Source organism: Thunnus maccoyii, chromosome 21 (assembly GCF_910596095.1).
Source record: "Thunnus maccoyii chromosome 21, fThuMac1.1, whole genome shotgun sequence".
In the NCBI taxonomy this organism is placed as follows: domain Eukaryota; kingdom Metazoa; phylum Chordata; class Actinopteri; order Scombriformes; family Scombridae; genus Thunnus; species Thunnus maccoyii.
Genome location: NC_056553.1, coordinates 19157695 through 19173085, shown reverse-complemented (window position 1 = coordinate 19173085; position 15391 = coordinate 19157695). Strand labels below are relative to the sequence as shown.

Here is a 15391-nt window from a genome sequence, read left to right as displayed (position 1 = left end):
GCAGCTTAAAAGTGTTTGGCACCTCACAGCCAGCAGCAGGACAAAATGCTGAACTCACACAAACCACCGGCCAGCAAAACATAAAACGATCAATATGATCAAAAAATGAAAAGTGGAAGGATGGGAGATGAAGTTGTTGGGGACAGACGGGGGGAAATACAGTGGATCAAAACAGCAGATGGAGTGTTTGTTTGCCAATTTGAAATGTAAAGGTATTATTTTGAACCAGTCCAAATTAAAGTGAGAAAGAAGAGCTGGAAAAATAAGAGGACACAGATGAAGGACATGTTTGTTCATTTATATATCTGATCATATGCATGATTTATACAAGTGACTCCCACCAGCAGTAAAGAGCTGCTCTGGGGACACGCGTGTAACATTTCCCTCATGATTTTGAGAAACACTCAGTCATGCTCGAGTGGCCTCGGGGATGAAATGGAAGCAGACACCAGGGGCTGTTTCTCCAACCCGGAGACAGGCAAGCGGTCGAGTGCATGGGTGGCTGTTTGGGTGGATGGAGTGACCTCGCCAGCTAAGCAAACCTTCTCTTGGGTCGCCCGGGTCTCGTGAAAGATTCATGTGTTTAAATATAAAATCCAGCTTGCCGTGTGCAGCGCCGGAAAGGTGGGACACACCATCTTCTTTGCACACCTCACAGACTGATCTACTCTATGAGGTATACTACAGTAATATTGCTCGATGTAGGTTTTCAAAGGCCTGTATCTACATTGTTGACTTGAAGCTGGCAGTAGCTATTTTGTTGCTTTTTAAAGGTAGTATTCATTAGATTAGAACATACATATTGGTTCATTTTTAAATGAAAATCATTTTCATGCAAAGAAATTTGCAAGTTTTCAGGATTTCATCAATATATTCTTTTTAGGGTGGAAAAGACAGAATTTAGAGCAGCAGCCTCCAGTGTACATAAACTGAGAATGGACTTTTCACATCTTGGATAGTTAAATATTTGAAATATAAAATATCAGCAATTTTATAGATTCTGGATTTGACAGTTAGAGAGACGGAGATGTAAGTGTAAGAACTGTTAACTAGGTAATTGAACTGTTTGCTGTCTTAAAATGTGTCCTGAGTGGATCTTTAAGGTTATTTCACTTGTTTCTGCTGGTTTAACTCCCACATACGCAGGTGAATTACATTTTGGTTTACTCAACTTCACTTTGGTAAATATCTTTTAAAAAGTAGTTGAAACATCTTGAATTGTTGATGTTAAAATCTTTTATATCTTCATTTTTTCATATCTATTTCATATATTTTAAATTGTACATAATAAAACAGTAAACATAATGTCATTGTGACGAGGAAAGCTAATGTACATTATAAGCATTTCTTTTCTCAGTAGACCAGGAGAAAAAACATTTTCCCAAATTTAACACAGAATAGTTTTTGTGCAGTCATGGCTCCCTAACACCCAGCGACCTGCGACTGTTACTGTAAGTGTTTATTGCTCTGTGCCTACGATGCAATAAATATTCTTGTACATGGAAGACTTTGAGACTTCCTGCGAGCGGCTCCTCTGATGTCCTCAGACCTTGATCGATGGTTGGAGGAAGCAACCTGCCCTAAAATAAACCCTTTTCTCACTTAAAATGCACATCCACACTTCTTCCATCTGCTCTCTTCTCTCTCTCTCACCTTGCCTCCTTGGGGCAACGGAGGGTTATAAGCAGGGAGTAATGAGAGGAAGGAGCCGCGGTGTCCAGGATGGTAGAGTGATAATGACCCAGCTTTTGTGATATCTATTGCTTGTTATCGAAGCCCTCGCCAGCGCTTGTTGTCTCATTACCCATGACTTGAACCTCTCTTTATCCAGAGGTTGCGTATGTCGCACGCACGTACACACACACACACACACACACACACACACACTCTTACACACATAGAGACACTTTCCGGCCAGCTCTTTAGTCTCCTCCTTAACACGATAATATTATGTCTCTTAATGGGAACAGGGAGCTCAGTGCCAACAGTTCCTCTGGATAATTGGCTGCTTCCTCACCTGCTGACATCTCCCCCATTGACATTCTTACATTTTACATTTAAGGTGCTTCATTTCTTTCCCCCTTAACCTCTTCCCCCTTCCTCTGTCCCCTGACTTGAAATACTTGTTCTTGTTTTTCTTTTTTTTGTGCTGCTCTTACATTTCTTTTCTCTATCATCTTCTGCAAAATCCTAGTTTCCAACCATATCTATACATAATGCTCATTTCAATTCATGCAATGGATTTTTTTGCACTAAAAAGTAAGTAAGTTAAATTATTTTATTTTTTAACAAAGCACAGGATATGCTATAGATTTTTTTTTTACTATTTGTACCCAGTTTTTGGGAGTATTTTTCATCTTATAATGTCCATTTTAATATCTCACCTTTACCAAGCTTTTATGCCCATATGCCATCTGGTTTCACGTAGCATTAAAGGATGTTTTTTCCTCCTGTGTGTATTTGCTGCTTTGTACAGTGTGTATTTGTACGCTACTGAGCCTTTGCTACTGACCTTGTCCGACCCCTCAAACAATTATTTACATTATATCATGTTAAAATGACTCGAAATGGTGTGAAAGTATTTGACACAGGAGCTGCTCTAGATCAACCATACCTGAGTACAATGCATCAAATTTACATTAAAAAGTCACAAATATATCACTGAAAATAATAAATATCACTGTATAAACACCTGAAACAGCGCCTTCACACTGTACGTCCCTCTGTACGTCAAATCCCCACATCTGTACATCTTATTGTTTTAACTCTATAATGAAGTGAATAATCTAGAATGTGTCTTGCTGTTTTAACCTGTCTTCAGGCTTCAGGCAGACCATTAAATGTGGATACAACTTCCAAAAGCAGTATATTATTTTTCACAGATTGTCTTTCTCACACTCTCATATTACACATATGTCACCTCTTCTTTTTGTCACAGCTTGTGCTCTGTTTACAGCAACCTGCATTTGATTTATTAATATAATCCATTTTTTTACTGACGCACTATTGTTTGCTAGGACCCAGTGTCTAGTCTAATCTAATCTAATCTAATCTAATCTAGTCTGATCTGATCTAATCTAATCCAATCTAATCGAATCGAATCGAATCTAATCTAATCTAATCTACTGACAATTTAAATAATTAGCAATGTGTGTATTAATACCATAATTTTGCAATAAACAACTGTCAGCTACATAAGGTCTAATTGATCCCTGACTGGAAGGGGCGTTGGGTCAGCACACACACACACACACTGACTCAGCTGACGGATTAAGCAGTGCTAAAATGTCTACCAGTCTGTCCCTCCTGTCTCCGACCGCTGGCTCTGGTCTTCATCAATCACCTGCAGTCGAGCTGCTGTTTGTAGGCAGGAAACCTTCACACACTTGCATCTGTGGGCTCGGCCAACTGGCTCACCGCTGTGTTTCTGGCTAGAGAGATATCAAGGTATATGCAGGTTGTAGACAGGCTAATTTTTTACAGTTTAAGGTCAATTGAAAAACGAAAATCAAAAAAAGGAAAAGATTGTGATTTGTGATTACACATACATAATGTAGCCAATGAAATGAACAATGGGAGGGAAAAAAGACAAAGGGAAATTGAATGTTTGCAAACTTAACGCCCGGCTGTGTTTCAATAGGTGTTTTAATGCAAAAACTTGAGACAAAAGGAAAAGTGAGACCGCAGGCCAGAACGGTTGGCAGATATAAATGGATACTACGTAGCCTAGAAAGTAAGTCACTGTGTGTGATATAGTGCAGTAGCTCCACCACTTAAGAGATGACACTTGAAAGCAGCACAAGTCACAACATATTTATGTTAAAATACAATGGCTTATATCCTAAACTGCAAACTGGGACAATAACAAGGAAGAGTGACAACTTCAACCTGTTTAAGTGAAATTCTAGTGTCAGTGCTTTTGCTGTTCACTCTATTTCAAAGGATCTCAAGTACAATTAAATTATCTCAGCTACATAAGCAGAAAATTGAAATATCCTTAGTTCATTTCCATTGTTTGACACATTTCTTCTATGACATTTCAAATGAACATTGACATTACTCTCCAGAAACAGGTTGTTATTAAACCGGAAAAAACAGGTCCATCATCATACTGCTCTAGATGTATTAAAAAATTAAATATTATAATTCAATATAGCTGATATAGCCAAGTTTTAACATTTAAACCACTTTACGACCAGCTATATTCATTCACTACACAGTTGCAGCTACACAATCTCACTCTTGTTATTGACACCTGCAAAAAAAGTTTCCTAAGTATTTTATGATAAAAATGTCATGTAATGTATAGAATGATAAGATAGTCTCTCAATAAATGACATTTACATTAAGCAGAGCACTTCACAGTCCTGCTCAGTATTTATGATTAAGGCAGCATCAGGTCAAGTCAAGCCAGAAATCTAATTTGTTACTATATGACCATAATTGCTTAAAAAACACAACGTTTCTTGATGTTTTTTTGATATTGATGCCTGCTCTCCATCATTGGAGCCCATGCAGTGCGGGGTGTGTGTGGGTGGCGAAAACTGTAACACTGTAGGCTTGATACCGTCTAGTGAGATGAGGGTTTGGTGTGAAAGCAGCAGGATCCAATTCACCCTGATGGCCTCGCTTACTGATTTTCTCTGTTTTGATGGACAACAAACACCAACATGGCACCCCTCCCTAGCACCCATCCAACTTTCTAGTCACACATACACCTTTCACCCATGCAATGGCGCCAGCTAATGCTCTCTCACTGTCAAGTTGTCTTCCCATAAGGGAGGTTTATTCACCCTCCTCCCCTTTCTTCTGTTTCTCATTTCTCCGCAGCGCCAGATCGCCACGCAGGACAAGGACCATGATTGACAGCCAGGGAAGCTGAGGAGACCTGTCACTCATCTTCATATCAGCGTGTCAGAGGGCTATCTCCTTCTCGCTTCCCCCTTCTTCCTCCTCCTTCTCCTCCACCATCCTCCTCCCTCCCTCAATCCTCTCCTCTTATCTTATCAATGTGCTGGTAACCTCACCATCCCTTCGTAGTTATCCACCACTCCAGAGACCTGAAAGAGACTGAAATAGTAAAGAAAAACACGGCAACACTTCTAAACAGACCCTTGCTCCACCTGACGGGAGTTTGGCATGCCTCCTCACTCCAGTTGAGTGAGTTGTAGTAAGTGGAAGTAGAAGAGGGATCCCTTGTTCATACGCCTTCATAAGGAGATACAGCTCCTTGAGAAGGAGCCGAGAGAGGACCAGTCATGCGTTTCCAATTTGCGTTGACGCTGCAGGCGCTGTGGACTGGTGTTTGCCAGGCGGCCATGCAGCACTACCCTGCAGCGTGGGGCCACTACGATGTGTGTAAGTCCCAGGTTTACTCAGATGAAGGCCTGACCTGGGACTACATGGCCTGCCAGCCAGAGGCAGCAGACATGACCCAGTACCTGAAGGTTACTCTGGATCCCCCCAACATCACCTGTGGAGACCCTCCAGAGACATACTGCGCCCTGGTGAGTACATAAGCACACTGACATGCAAAAAGCTTCACTAAAAAATGCAGAAAAGAAATCCATCCTTTAAATAAATTGTAAACCTAGCAGAAAACAGTAAGGCAGCTCTTTTATCTGTGTGTGTGTGTGTGTGTGTGTATCGCATATCAGCTCGGCTTGTTCTGACCTCAGAGACGTGACAGACACTTTCAAAGCCCGTGTGACTCAGACACGTCGCTGTGGCTGGAGAAATAGAGGTTCGCGCCCGTCGACGTCAGTGTCTCTGCTGTTCAGAGAGCTGCTTCTCGACGTGCACAGCAAACACTGTCTGATGTGCTGTTGATGCTGCTTACTCGCAGAAAACACGCTACAGTGTGACTTTACCAACGAAAACACACCTCCTCATCTCACTCCATACACATATGAGAGTCACATAAGAATACAGCTCCCTCAGTAGTTCTGATTTCAAAGAGAATAGATGTTCCAGCACAGCTTTTTCTGTTGCATCAGTGTGTGTCTTTTAGCAGAGTCGGATGAGTGAGCGGCCTTAAAATTCAAACAATCTCTGGGTGATATAGTGCACATGTGGGCTAAAAATACAACAGTATGTATGAGGAACTTAAATGGAACACTATTTTAAGTGTAAATACACAAGTTTTTTTTCACTTTTATAGAGTTTTCTGTCATCTTTACTTATAAGCATTCATTGTTTCGGAGCAGAACACACTGGTGCAAAATTAATAAGAATAGTGTAGAGTGCTGTGGTGTAATGGTTCAAGATCATTCTGTATTAGTCATGATGGTCAGTTTTCACCCTTAAAATCTTTATTTGTGGAATCCAGTGACACTTTTTGTGTTGTGGACATTTCCTTTTAATCATACCTGCCTTCCTTTAAGTGAATTTATCTGCTTTAGTTTTCTCAGATCTTCTGGTGATAAGCTTTGAGATAAAGCGGGTAGGAATACTTCTTTTGTCTGTTAAGCCACGGAAGTTCTCAGTGCTCCTGCTATCCGCTCCATATTTCATCTACTTTTTACCAAGCAAACTATAGACATAGTGTAACATCTACTATGCAAAAGAGATATTTCTTCCCAAAAGAAGATTTCAGGAGCTTGCAACAGGCTAATTCATTATCATACTGTATGAATCAAATTTCCTTTTTAATATGACAAACTGCACCGTTTTTCCTACTGTTAAGCTTATAGTTGTTTTGGGACCAAAAACACTTGACTGTCAGAGGGCATTTTAAAATAATGAGTCAATTAACATTTCTTTTGGTTTGATTTTGCAACAATAGCTAGTAAGAGTTGTTCAATCACGGAACAAATTTGCCATGTTTGACTTGTGAATAAGTGGCTCTACATTGTTGCACACTACAGCAAAACCATGCTGACTTAAAAGTGATATTTTACCAGATGAGAGGGATTTGATATTTAAACAGCACAATAAAAAGCAGTGATTGGTTGATTGGCTCCCACTTGGAGAGCCTCTGTGGTGGCTGTTGATTCTGCAAATTATATCGCAATCATGAAAATCACAAATTCCTGGTGGAGCTGAAAATAAAATGAGCAAAAGATGCATATTAGGTCAAGTATTTAATTAGCAAACCGCCCTCCTCCTTATTCCGGGTCCTTTTCACTTTGAAGTTCACAGCTGGTCGCCTCAGATTAACACTAAATGATGAATTCATTTTGGGTCGTCGTGTGTTAGCGAGTCATCAAAGATTCCCTCAGAACAAATACACTCCTCAACAGCTTCAAGAGCTCTTTGGATAAATAGAGAGATGTTCCAGGAAAAGTGGGAACTTGAGGAGTATAAATAGACAGTCGCCATCAGCACGAAGTCAGCTGAGAGGAGAGACAGAGGAACAGAGAGGGATTAACAAAACACAGATGACAGAGACAGCGAGCGAATGATCAAGAGAGAAGTGAGAACGGGGGGATCATGGGGGAGACAGAGACTCAGAGGACTATGTGCAAAGCATACGGTGTCTGAAGAACTAATATCTCCTGCGTGGGGCGGGATGGGGGCTCTGAAATGTGAATAATTCAACATGTTTTGTAGCTAATGTGTTTTATTCATAGGACACATTATTCAGCCCGACGTCTCTCAGGCACTTTTTTGAAAAATGCTGACACCCATGATCGGCTGAAGGTTGGTTCAAGGCAAAGGGAGTTAGTGGCGGTTGAGAGGGAAGGACGCCGTATCTAGGAGGTCATCATCAAAATGGGGTCAACCTCCGTTCTCCCTCCGGGCAGGCCCGTGACCTCTGATTGATCCGCATTTGAACCTGAAGTGTGTCTGGTATTTGCTTTGCAGCGGCTGTGTTGCGGGTAAATTGGATGATGTCTGAATCCTGGATGAGCAGCGGTCCGTGTCTGATTCTTCCGTTGAGCCGTTTCTATTTCTGGAGTCACAGTTGAGACTGAGTTTATTATTATTATTGCCAGCCTTTTAACAGTCTGATGATCGCTTATTGAATTAGTGGGAGTTTGCGCCGCGCTGTCGCCCTCATGTCTCCGGCAGTCAATGTGATAGGAGTGTTTCAATTAAACAGGCAGTGGTTAGCTCCCACATAACCATTTCCTCCCTCTACTGTACTCTACTCGTCACAAATCACACAAACATCAGTGAAATATGACCCCTGCTGCTTGCCATAGAGTCCAATACTCTGCAATTGGTTTATGTTTACCCCAGGCGGTAACGTGGCTCCAAATCAACATCAGAACAATTGTCATTGATATTCCAGCTACTCTAGCTGCCAATATGCTGCTGCAATGCCAATAGTGGTTTGTATCGTAAGTAAGATCATTGCAGATTCGGGGCAATTATCATTAGGCCGCATTATCGGAGAATTTCATCTCTCTGGTAATTGATTTTGCGCTCATAGAGGCTGGTGTATTTTAAAGCCTTGTGTCTGCTTCCTGGAGTGCTGAAGGTAACAGACACCAAAGCCTGACGAGAGGAGAGAGAGAGAGAGAGACAGAGATGCAGCAGCCCGAGGGCGTGGTGCTAATATGAGCATGGTTATCTCAGGTTGCGGCCTTCATCCCAGGGTCACAGATAAAGGAAGACAGCCTCACACATACACATACAGTATGTTGGCACGTACACACACCACTCTCCCCAGTAAAAGACTTTTTTATTCTGCTTCTAGCCCAGTGACCTTTTCGATAGCAATAAGCTGGCATTCACTGAACTCTGCAACACGAATCTGCCATCATATGAGATTTCTCTGTCCCCTCCAGTTAGACTCTGACTGGCCTTTAACAGCCTGGACAGGTCACACAGCCTCAACCAGTTGATGATTGAGTTTTCGCAGCATTCAAGCGAGAAGCTTTGACGTCATACAAAAATTGGGTACCACTGCAGAAGAAGCTGAAGCTCATTACTTGTCTAAGAAGTCTGATTATTGTGTATACTGCAATACTACTTGAACTGTGATTGTGTTTCACAACATAAAACATAAAATATAGTGAACTGAAATAATTCTGTTGCATTTAAATGTGCTGGGCAGTATAGGTAGATTAAAGTGAGTTGTAGTTGTGCTTTCTGTGTAGCTTCTGCATCATAGTATAGTGGACTCTCAAGGGAATGATCAGTATTTCATTTACTCTACTCCAGAGATATGCAGTTAAAACTGACGTAAAGTAACATCCACTCATTTACTTACACACTCCAACACACAACTCATCAAACAGCATGACCTTGTATGTGTCGGTTCTTCTTTGATGCATATGGCATTAAAAATAGAAGAACCCCCTTTCTAGGTGTAACTCCATAATTCATACCACATGTAAGATACATGCTTGTGTGTATGTGGATGTCCTCATGCATTCCCGTGCAAGTACTGTATGTCTCCATTTGGGCCATCAATTTGCAACCAGGAAATGCTGATGAATGCTGAAACCTGAGTCCCGGCAGGCTGGTACATTTCAGAGCCAATCAAATCTAAATGAGGAAACGAAGGGGATTATTAAAAAGGTGGTGCGGAGTGTGGCTTTTTTTTTCCCATTTTAGCTCCAATAAGAGGTCATTAAAGATGTGCCACGGTAACTCACAAATAGTGTCTTAATTATTCTCCTTAGCTAATGAGAAAAGTAGAGCGATGCACTGATTTCAGCCTTAAAAAGTAGACTTTTGGGTCTTTTTGAACCATTAGCAACGCTGGAAGAATCAGTAAAAGTAGCTGCATTAGAGTATATGATAATTGTTTTTTCCACCAAAGCTTCAGTATGGAATATATTTCATGCTCTTCATGTTAGAAAGTTATATTTCCACTCTGAATGTTTAAATCCCTTAAACTGTCATTAAATGATGTTTTGGATGCTTTGTGTACCATTTGCTCATGCAGCAAATACTTTACAGTATATATGGTTGATGGTGCAAATATGCCACATGGTACAGCTATGAAAATAAATAGAAAAGCCTCATGAAACAGCCCTTTCCTTCTGTTTTAAGTGTTAAATAATTAATTTCATCCCTGAGTTTTGCCAACTAACCAGTTTATTCATGAGTCAGCATTAACTACAACAATAGCAGAGCACAAGGTTTTTTAAGTTAGTATTTATTTGTGTCACACATGGTCGTGAACTGACAAACAGGTTAAAAATACTGAGGTGAAGAGTAGATGTGTTTTGTTTTTTTGCTACTTGTGGTGTTGTGGATCATCTCGTTTAGTGAAAACAGGTGTGTGTTGTTATACCCCCTCAGCGGTGACAGGGCACTGTCAAGTGAAATAAGGGTAAAACTGTTGCTCAGTGGATGACATTCTATTAAAGTTATTGCGTTCATGTGTGTATTTGGGTGTGCTTATATCTTAACTTTAGATGTCAAAAATATTTAAGTATATGAAGTATTTATATTTTTGTTTTGTTTTTGTAGTTTTTGACTACTTGTAGCTATTAAATTCACCCCTGTGCTTACCTGAGTAGATGGTACGTTCCAGTTTAAATTAGGCTTAGATGTTAATGGTGCTACTCACTTCTCTGCAGTGGGAGAGAAGTCTGCAGCCTACTGTGAAACTCTAGCTTTTGTTTGTTCATATTACCTCAGATTAATGGTGTTTTTGTTGAACTGTGCCTCTTGCTCCAGTTTTTTTCATGAATTCATCATCTCCTTCGAAGATTTCCAGTGGGCCAGTTTTATTTGTTGCATGCTTAAATATGATCTGCCTTCACTAAACAGACAAGCAGCACTCATAATAGTAATTTAGAGCATATCATGTTCAATGTTTTATTTGCTGTCTCAATGACCAGCCCACTAAAGCATTAGCAAGGGCTTTGCTAGGTGTTTTAGCCAATAAATGCAAGTGAGGGGTGCCACTGGCTCCCATGGATTTACACTGGGATATACAAATCTGACCTTTTCCTAAGCTGATCCTGATTAGAGGTTTCAGACAGACAAAGCGTTTTACTCCGTTCCCCGTACCCCACCCCACACTCAGGCACTGTGCCGCCTCTCCACAGGCTCCATGCTGACATTTCCTTGAGAGACGAGTGTGCTGTCAGCAGCAATATGTCTCATTTCATATTGTAACACTCAGTCAATGCACAAGTTAGAGGAGGATGAGAGAGTGAGAAAAGCGACGGCGGCATCTTTCGCAGGGCTACAGTGTTGTCTGTGACATTCTGTCTCATAAACTTGTTTATATTGGCTTTTCTGTGAGGGGGCGAGACTGCAAAAACATGCACAAAGGCAGCTTTTCAGACCTGCTGATTGACTTCAAAAAAGGTCAGATTCCAGGAACGTAGTAGCAATTAACCAGCATTGAAAAACTAATTACTCATTCAATAGAACTGTTTAACATCAGAGGATTAAGTCAACTTGATCCATTTTATGTGTCTTCTTTCATCTCTGCCCAACCGAACCAAATCAAAGGTTTATTGAAATTAGTGACAGAGGCACAGGATATGGACCAAAACAAACTAAAAGGAAAGACGTGTACTGTAATTCTCAAACTCTTAGTGCACAACTGATTGTTCTTTGTTTGATTTGTGATAGCTATCTGGACCCCGAAACAAAGCAGGCGTTATTATTTCTGAATAATTCACAGACAGGCAGTGTTTGAGACCAGGCTGAATTTTTCACACATGATCTTAATTTATGCTCAATGGAATTCTGTTTCTTTTACTGTATGTGATTTTAATTAGCTTAATCAACGCTAAACACATTTTGTAGTTAAGGTACACTATTTTCACTTTCATTTCACTTTTTCACGTCATGTATTTGACATGACAGATAACACTCTTATGTGTGGAACAGTTTTTATTATCTAGGAGCCATAAAATACTCTGTATTTCAACTAAAGACTAAAGCTGCAGTCAAATTACCTTTGACGCAACTGTGAATGATATATTATGCTAAAGGAGCAGGGCCTCTTAAATTACTCTAAAATACAAGGGACTGCTACTTCAACATTAGACCATATCTCCATGAAAATTAATCTCACACAGGAACCTCTTGATCTTTTATTATCAACATCATGACATAATGTACAATACTTATAACAGCAGCTAGATTGTAAACTTTACTGTAGTTATTACCACTAACACATTCCCATAACACAAACCAGATACTACTACTGCCTCCACCCTCTCACTGTTGATGCTGATGGGATTGTGGCTGTTATGTTTCAGTCTCCTGAAGACCAATGTCAGTTCTTTTGTTTTCTTTGGGTATATATACGTGCAAAACCCATTATTAAATCACTGATATCAACATATTATTGTCAACATTGCTATTTAAATCATCCTCACTCAGGAAGAAGCTTCAATGTCAAGGGCATTATATCTTGCAACATGAAAAATGTAATACATATGCTTAAATTTCCCTGTGGTCTTGCTTATATGGGGAAAACAACCAGAGCCCTCAAAACTAGAATCCCTGAATGCAGCCCAGTTGCTGTCCATTTTAAAGAAGCCCAGCACAGCATATCCACTCTCAGATACATCGGCATCAAAGCTATTAAATACCTTCATAGAGGAGGTGACATTGACTCTCTACTCCTGAGGAGAGAACTGTTTTTTATACACTGGATACTCTCATACCAAGGGGTGTGAATGAGGACTTTAATATCAGACAGTCCCTGTGATTGTTTATTTATTGTTGCCATGTGCTCTTCAGGTATGAATTCATTCCTGTGCTGTTTATTAATGTCTGCATTATTTATATCTGACATGGTTATCCCCTGCACTATTTTTCATATTTGAGTAATCATCTGAGGGTTGGATATTGTAGATTCCTTTTTAGAAATGAGGGACATCTTTTTAGAATATGGAGGTGCGTCTATTTAAATCTAGCCATACTGAAAATATGATAGATACTGGCCTGATGTATTTCTATTGTGCTCTGAGCATCCTTTATATATTTCTATGCATTATTTGCATATTTTTTTCTTTACACATGTGTTTGGCAGTTGTGACTGTATATATAATATCAGTGATATAATGGATTTTACACATATATTATGTTATATATATTATATATATTATGTGACTGTCATGTAACCGGAGTCTATGATCTATTTAAGATGGCGACTGTATATATTTTGTGTGTAGTCTGAAGAAGAGCATGTAGCTCAAAACGTCACTGGTGGATGTCTCAATAAACTGCATCTAAGGGAGCTACAGTGTGTGGACCTTCATCTTTTTTTGTCATCTTATATAAATATCATTGGTCTCATGGCGTCTATTTCAGACATTGTGGGAGTTCTAGAAGTCTATCAGACTACCCTGCACGTTGAAAAATGATGCAAAGCGGTACCCAGTGCGTTAAAAACGACGCCAAGGGGTGTGACAAAGCAGCACTATTTGATGCCCTGGTAATGAGAGGGGGCTGCATTACCACAAGACACGATACATGCAGCATTTTGATTCATTTTCATTTTGATCCCCCCCCTCACACACTCCCCACTCCCCCCTAATCTGAACCCACCAGCATGAGGAGCTTCCATTTTGTATCTTGTTACATTCAGCTGAAACTCCAGTTCAGTGAGAATGGGTCAGATATTGTCTAACACAGCACAGAACTGTCAAGGCATCCAGACTGCATCTATCTGACCAATGTGAAGGTTAGACACTCTGTGGTCACAGGAGGATCTCATCATATTCTCCCTTCGCCATCCTGTGCCATAAACTTTGCATGAGAATCAGGCACTGTCTGAATTTTTATCATTTTATTTCCTTCAGCCACTTGTTCTTCCAGGTCTTCAAGCGCCAACACAAACACAGAGTGGTCAGCCAGCCTTGGCCAGGCTCAAGAGAAGTCCATTAAACAAGCGTTGGCAGAAAATCCCACACATTCTGTTATGGCCATGCCAGGAGTTATTTTGTGATAGTGTGTTGTCATTTACATTTTTAATGTACTGAGTTTTTCACCAATGTGCCACATCTAAATGATTTCCTACATTTCCTAGAATGCCTTTTGGCAACCCACAGGAAATAAATATAACCCAGAGTTGGATCAAGAGTGTATTTAGTGATATGGATCATATTTTGTCACTTTTGGATCATTTATGAAACTCATATCTCAATAGATTATTAGGGACTTTGGTGAAACACATGATGGCTTAATTGACTGTGTGCAACTCATCAACAGTGATTGTCCAATTAGCCTTAGCAACCGTAAGTAGGCACAACAGACCAGTGAAGTTTTGGATTTCTCCACATGCCAAAATTATGTGCTTAGGGCTATATTAGGAACAAAACTCTGCATTTAATGAGTCTGGATTTTTCCCCTAGCTTTTCTAAAACCAAAAACACAAGAGCAAAAGTGTAAAGCATGGATTAATCAGTGTATTTACCTGCTCTGATGTAAGCTGAAAATGTTAGCATATCAGCTAACTAGCTTACTACCTACAGTAACCAGCCATTACTTTCAAAGTCAACAAGCATATAACTAACTAACTAAATAACTAACTAACTAACTACCTAACTCCATTAGCCTGGCATATGTATTCCCTTCACTGTGTAGGAGTTGGTCCTGCATGCTATCAGAATTTAGGATAACATTAGTAGCTCTATGGCTGGTTTTACAAAAGCAATTTGCAAGGACTGCTTACATGCATACCGCAAATTGTTCTAACACCTCATTTCACAAATGACTATCACTTGCAAAGTGCAGATACATAGGATACAAATGGATATACAGGATATGAATGGATATAAGAGTACTGTAAAAATGCAAACAGGAAAGGAAGGAAATGTTTACTCCCAAGGAGAAAAGTTTATAACAGTAAAGTTGGTGAAAAAGTTGGTATGCAGACAACATCAGGTGTTGCTGTGTGATGTTGTGTTGTGTGAGTGTGTGACTCGTCTATCTGGGCTCCATCAAGGCGTTCAGTGTTGCCTCGCCGTTTACACTGCCATAACAAGATAACAGGGGGCCTCCTTGACTCCAGCCTCCCACAGGGTTTTCTGTTGACTTTTTGTTTTTTTCAAAGTTTGGAGAAAAAACATCTCTTCCTTTGCCACAAACTGCGGAGAGGCAAGCTTGTAGAAGCTGAAGGATGGAAAATCTCCATCTTTTTTTGTACGTGTTTTATAAGAAACTATATGTCAGACTGTGAAAGTGCCATGTGAAAAATACTGCCTCGCATGCATGAGAATGACGTCTGTAAGAGAAGGGCTAATGTTTCATTTTGGGAAACAAAAACATTATATTTCACTCTTATTCAGCTTTGACTTCCAAATAAAGAAATGAATTCCCAGAAAATTAGTATTGAATATAAGTCAAGGAAGGAATGATCCCTCATAGCTCAGATTTAGCCTCTGAATATCTTAAAGACTCTCACTATTGACTACAAGTCACCCAGAAATATCACATTGTCTTACTGTTAAATGCTCTCTTCACTCACTGGATTTGAGGACCCATGCATAATATGAACCAACCATATGGGCCTTCA

The 15391-nt window shown here is 40.0% G+C and overlaps 1 protein-coding gene across 5 annotated transcripts in view; it reads left to right on the top strand.

The window, feature by feature from the left end:
• ntng1a (netrin g1a) overlaps nt 1-15391 on the top strand; it is a 104883-nt gene that overhangs the window by 3071 nt on the left and 86421 nt on the right. For all 5 annotated transcript variants that reach the window (XM_042400045.1, XM_042400044.1, XM_042400042.1 and 2 more), the window contains exon 2: nt 4831-5507. In XM_042400045.1, coding sequence (XP_042255979.1) covers nt 5259-5507 — 249 coding nt within the window. In that variant the 5' untranslated portion in view covers nt 4831-5258. The remainder of the gene's footprint in view (nt 1-4830; nt 5508-15391) is intronic.